The 6,000-nt window shown below is 45.4% G+C and overlaps 1 protein-coding gene across 1 annotated transcript in view; it reads right to left on the bottom strand.

Annotated features, from left to right (window-relative positions):
• Positions 1-261: 261 nt before the first annotated feature.
• LOC309536440 (uncharacterized protein) overlaps positions 262-6,000 on the bottom strand; it is a 79,138-nt gene continuing 73,399 nt past the window's right edge. The window contains exon 5 of the mRNA XM_082230685.1: positions 262-432. Coding sequence (XP_082086811.1) covers positions 308-432 — 125 coding nt within the window. The 3' untranslated portion in view covers positions 262-307. The remainder of the gene's footprint in view (positions 433-6,000) is intronic.

The raw sequence follows: 6,000 nt of genomic DNA, 5'->3' as shown, positions 1-6,000 counted from the left end.
TGCGCAGAAGCAGTCCCTCCGGTTGCGGAAACCTTGGGATCCGACCGGAGCTCTGGAACAGATCCTGTCCACAATCGGAGGTACCACTGTATAACCTTGGAGTATGCATGGGCTCTGGGCATAGACCACCAATGTGAGCATAGGGGTGTTAGAACAACTTCTCAAGTGCCCCTATTTTCCACCCGTAAAATATTGGGGAATATGGAACCAGTCCTATCCCCTTCCTACAAGTGTCCCTTCAGCAAGGTGGGTTAAGCTTACCTATTAAGCTTCACAGTCCATCCCGGCATTCTGCTCTTCAGGCAAGTCAGAGGAGATCCAGGTTACTGCGCAACAGAATCCCCTGAGGAGACACTTGCTTCTGAGCATGACACCGTACCACCAGTCCCAAGGCCTGTGCCGAAAGAGAGAGGGGGAGGCCTTGGTCCAAGCCTGCGAGCAAAAGGAAATTTGAGGTGAGTGATTTCACCTGGGTCAACCAGAACATTCTTTTCTGCTGCATTTGCTGTTTGCTTGAGGCAGTGGGGAGGGAATTAGGGGAAGTGGTTGCACCTGGGGCCAGCTCAGTCAGATGGTTTGTCTGCTGTTTGTTCAAGGCCATTCTGAAATGTGGAATTTTTATTATAGCTCTCTCTCTCTCTCTCTCTCTCTCTCTCTCTCTCTCTCTCTGTGTGTGTGTGTGTTTGTGTTTAAAGGTAAAGGTAAAGGTACCCCTGCCCGAACGGGCCAGTCTTGACAGACTGTGGGGTTTGTGCGCCCATCTCACATCTATTGGCCGGGGGCCAGCGCTGTCCGGGGACACTTCCGGGTCACGTGGCCAGCGTGACATCGCTGCTCTGGCGAGCCAGAGCCGCACACGGAACGCCGTTTACCTTCCCGCTGGTAAGCGGTACCTATTTATCTACTTGCCCCCGGGGGTGCTTTCGAACTGCTAGGTGGGCAGGCGCTGGGACCGAGCAGCGGGAGCGCACCCCGCCGCGGGGATTCGAACCGCCGACCTTTCGATCGGCAAGCCCTAGGCGTTGAGGCTTTAGCCCACAGCGCCACCCGCGTCCCGCCGTGTTTGTGTTTAGGGTGTTGTAAACCACTTTGTGCAGGTGTGGAGAACCTTTGGCCCTCCAGGATGTTGCCAAACTACAGCTCCCATCATCCTTGGCAAATTGGCCATGCTTGTTGAGGTTGATGGGAGATGTAGCTCAGCAACATCTTGGGGGGGTTGGGGTTTCATTTTCCAAAGGTTCCCGGTTCCTAGCTTGGAGACTTATTTGAAGCTTGAAGTGGGATATAAATCACCTGAATAAATAAGTAAGTAAGTAACACTTGCTGGGCCTCTTAAAGCTATATACACATCATACTCAGCCGGCTTTTCCTGAGTGGTGCTTGCCACAAAGCTCTCTTAACTCAGCAGACAAACTCTCAACGACCATGAGTGCTCTCTCGTACGCTCTTGGGTTTTCTGTAGTGCCACGCTTTCCAAACAGGTTTGCTGCTGCTGAACTAAATAACAGCCACTTGACTGAGGTCAAGGGAGCTGAAGTCCAGAGGCCACGCCGCCTGCCCCGACTTCCATGCCAATTATCAGCGACTTGGACGACTCGCAGGAGAAGGGCGTCAGGGAATGGATGCTGGTTATCTGAGCGGCAACAAGCAGCAATTTGTCCGTGGGGAAAAGGGACATGGGGCTTCAGAGATAAAAGTGTATTTTTGAGGGGGAGCAGGGGAAAGGAGGGTGGGTCTTTCAGAACAGCACCAGCGCAAACATTCTGCTTGAATCTAAGGAGAAAAGCTGGTTTCGTCTGCATACACACCATACGCATAAAGCACATTTAAAGCACGTCTTCCCTGCTGAAGAACTCTGGGAACTGTAGTTTGCTATGGGTGCAGGGAAATGTAACCCTCTGCAGTTCCCAGGATTTGGTGCTTTGTGTGCATGCACACACTTTAAATGTATGGTGTGCCTGCAATCGTTGGCTTTGGAGAGAATTTGAGAGTCTTAAGAGTTTATTTAAAGTGTGTGTGTGTGTGTGTGTGTGTGTGTGTGTGTGTGTGTGTGTTTGAGAGAGAGAGAGATTGAGATCTTTTTTTGTTTTGAAATGATTGAATATCATGTTGTGGATTATCTTCTTTGAAGTGGCATTTGGCAACAAGTGAGGATGGGTGGGTGACCCTGGAAACTTTTCCCACAGTTTGATAGACCTGCCTTCAAAGACTGAAGCTGAATATATATGTGAATATTCAGTATGCTTCCCTGAAAAATTTATTGCTGTTGTTCTTGGATAGATAGAGGTTCTGCCTTGGATAGATAGATGTTCTGGGTTCCCTTCCCCACATTTTTATTTCCATACTGCAGGCTTTTCCAACCTGGTGCCCTCCATATGTTTTGGGCTACGGCTCTCATCAGCCCTAGCCAGCACATGGGAGTTGTAGCTCAAAACATCTAGAGGACCTCAGGCTGGCATATGGAGATTGTATCTCATTTATGTTTTATACACTGCTTTGAAGGCATTTTTTTTGGTGAGCTAGTGCCTTTAAAATAACATTTTTTAAAAAAATTACAAATAAAAGAACATATAATTTCAACTTGATTGTATAAGCAGATAAACTCTAGTTTTAATATCTAGGCCATCAATTTTATGTATTCAGGTTAACCTGATTTTCAGGATTACCCTGAAAAAGTACCAGGCTCTTGAACCAGTTCAATCCCTGGCATCTCCAACCAGGGCAGGGAGTGATCCAAAATCCTGGAGAGTTGCTGCCAGCCAGTGTAGACAATACTGAGCTGGATGGACCAATAGTCTGACTTGCTATAAGACAGCTCCCTATATTCCCAATGCTTGGATGTGTAGTTCCATGAGGACGCTGGACGTTATCTCCCTAAATTCACTGGTGGACTTCCACACTATACATTTAAAGCAGTTTCAACACACTTTTAAAGTACATTACTGCCCTCAAAGAATCAGAGGAACTGCAGTTTATCCCTCACAGAGCTACAATTCTCAGCACCCTGAACAAACGACAGCTCCTAGGATTCTGGAGGTCATGTGCTTTGAAAGTGTGTTGAATCTGCTTTAAATGCATCGTGTGGATCTGCCCGATTTTGTGACAGTCTCTATTCATATAAAGGTAAAGGGAACCCTGACAAACAGTTGTGACCGACTCTGGGGTTGCGGCGCTCATCTCGCTTTATTGGCCGAGGGAGCCGGCGTACAGCTTCCGGGTCATGTGGCCAGCATGACTAAGCCGCTTCTGGCGAACCAGAGCAGCGCACGGAAACACTGTTTACCTTCCCGTCGGAGTGGTACCTATTCATCTACTTGCACTTTGACGTGCTTTTGAACTGCTAGGTTGGCAGGAGCAGGGACCAAGCAACAGGAGCTCACCCCATTGCAGGGCTTCGAACCGCCAACCTTCTGATCGGCAAGTCCTAGGCTCTATGGTTTAACCCACAGTGCCACCCGCATCCCTCTATTCATATATATGTCCCCCAAAGAGGCTCAGTCTAGTGGCTGGGGAAACTATTTCCCCAGTTCTTTTCAAAAGTATTCCCTTGGGGGCTCTCCACATCTCTCTCAAACAGCTTCACTGCTGGCTGCTCTAGCTCCAAACAAGAATCAACTGACATGATCCAGATCGGAGGAGGGTGGTGTATCTTATACAATCAGCTTCCTGCAATTGAAGAAGTTGCTCTGGGCCCTTGGCTTGTCTTTCTTCACAGGCAGAAGCCCTGGTGCTAATGCCTCGTTGGAATCCAGGGGCTCCTGACTAACACGTTTTCAAAGCTGCATCCTGGATGCCAGAAGGCTTGCTCTCTCCTTCTTGACCTGAACAAAATACCGGTACAAGATCCAGCAGGAAAGTATGATTTCATTCATTTATTTTGAGAATTTGTAGACCACTTGGTTGCAATTAGTCTAATGCTGCATTCACATGGCCGTATTATTCTGTTTTTATGACTTTTTCCTAACATGTTGTATTTGAGCTTCCACATGATGTAAAAAGCCTCTTCTATAGTGGACTATAGAGCAAGTTTAGCAATCATTTCTGTGTCTTTGGCTTTCAGGGGGAAAAAATCAATTTGCAGATTATATGGAAACGGGTGCTAACTTCGGGCTCTATATTCCACTATACTTCCAGAAGTGGCTTTTTACATCCAGTGAAAGCTCAAATATAATGTGGAAATTAACAGTTCAGGAAACATAGTGGAAATGGAATGAAGTGCTGTTTGAATGCAGCCACAACAGTGTGCAGGAGACTCAGTGCAATTAAATTAAAAATGAGTTATAACTATACAAGTAAAATTTAATTGAGAACCCTGCTGGATTTAGAATAAAAAAAGTCTTTAGTAGGTGGTGGAAGTTCAACAGGCAGGGAGCTTGTCTATCCCGGTGGATATGAGTCGTGCATCCAAGTCATGGGGAACCATTAACATTGACTCCTCCCAAGTCACCTTTACGTTCCACCCTTTACGTTACAGTCTTTCAAAGTGAAGATGCCTGCAAATAGAGGATGGTCCTCTGCAAAATGGGACACAAATACACCCTACAGTAGCCGCTGTCACATACAGCTAGGACTGGGCAAATAAGTCAGTTTGGGTTTCTCTCTGTTTCTCATTTCCCCCCAATCTTAAACCCACATTTCTACATCAGCTTGCGATTTTTATTATTATTTAAAATGGCACTTACACATAGGGTTGCCATATTTCATAAAATGAAAATCCAGGCACAAGAGAATCCGAACTACACTTTTGACATGGGTTGCCATACACCCGTATTTTCCTGGACTATGGTTATGTCTGGGAAATTCCGGGTGTACGGCAGCCCTACTTAAAACATTCACCAGCTTTTCAGTGCCCATTTTTATGCAATTTTGCTTATACACATTTTTGCAGAGCAATGTTCCCTAATATAATGCATCTTGGCATGTCGTTTTCATTAATATACATATTTTTTAAATCCACACTTTACCCTAGTCTATGCATTTTTGTATACATGACTCAGCTAGAGAACTGCATTGCAAAATTCGGGGAAATTGGCATTTTGAAATATGGCTGTTTTGCTGTTCACATATTGTTCCAGAAAGTGTGATTCAGGTAGATTTGCCTTTAACTGTGAACTGAATCCAATTCCCCTGCCATCCCCGGATCTAGAAGCGACCTAATTTAATTCTATGTCTGTAGGACTCCTCCTACACACTACCTCAAGAACTGCAAACACCATTCCCTTTCCTCTAGCATGAGCGCTCTCTCTCTCTCTCTCTCGCTCTCTCTCTCTCACACACGCACACACATATACTTACACTCTTTTGCTTTGTTCAAATTTTGCCTGAGGAAGTCTTCTGAATAACTCCAAAGCTTGCTCAGGAAAATGTGACTAATAAAGGTATTATGTCACTGGGGCATTTGTGATTTCTCCACCCCTCCTTCAAGACAGCAGGTTATTTTGGAATGCCTATTTTGTAAGAATCAAAATATCATTTCAAACAGAAAGTAATAACTGGGGGTGGTGTGGTGTTTTTTTTAATATCTAAAAAAAAGAAGAAGTGCCGTACTGTTCGCAAAATTCAAAAACCCAAACCCACACCATGGCAAGGCGATTAAGGGTTATTGTCTTGCGTATTTAAAACAAAGCATCCTGCTAATATTCTTTCATTCTTTGCTTCCTGCCCAAAGGGCAAGGTGGACACACAAAAGCATCCAGTCATCTGTTTTGAAGTCCAGGTGTGCTTTGCAGTAGGGATGGAATTAACTGCTCATGTGCCTATTTTTATTTTTTTGCCAGAACAGAAGATGCTTTACACACAAAATTAATCCATGTGGTTCAATACTGTTTACAATGACTTGTAGTGATTCTCCAGGGTCTTAAGACAGCGGTCTAGTTCAGCCCTTCCTGGAGATGTCAGGGAATGGAACTGGGAAAAGCAGATACTCTACTATTTATTATCAGTTCCCGTGAGAATGGCAAACTGATTGCAGTTGCACTATTTCTACACTGGCAAGAGTTT

Source organism: Podarcis vaucheri (genome assembly GCF_965113315.1).
Source record: "Podarcis vaucheri genome assembly, chromosome: 7".
Classification (NCBI taxonomy): domain Eukaryota; kingdom Metazoa; phylum Chordata; class Lepidosauria; order Squamata; family Lacertidae; genus Podarcis; species Podarcis vaucheri.
The sequence above is the reverse complement of the archived record's forward strand: the minus strand, read 5'-3'. Positions and strand labels throughout refer to the sequence as shown.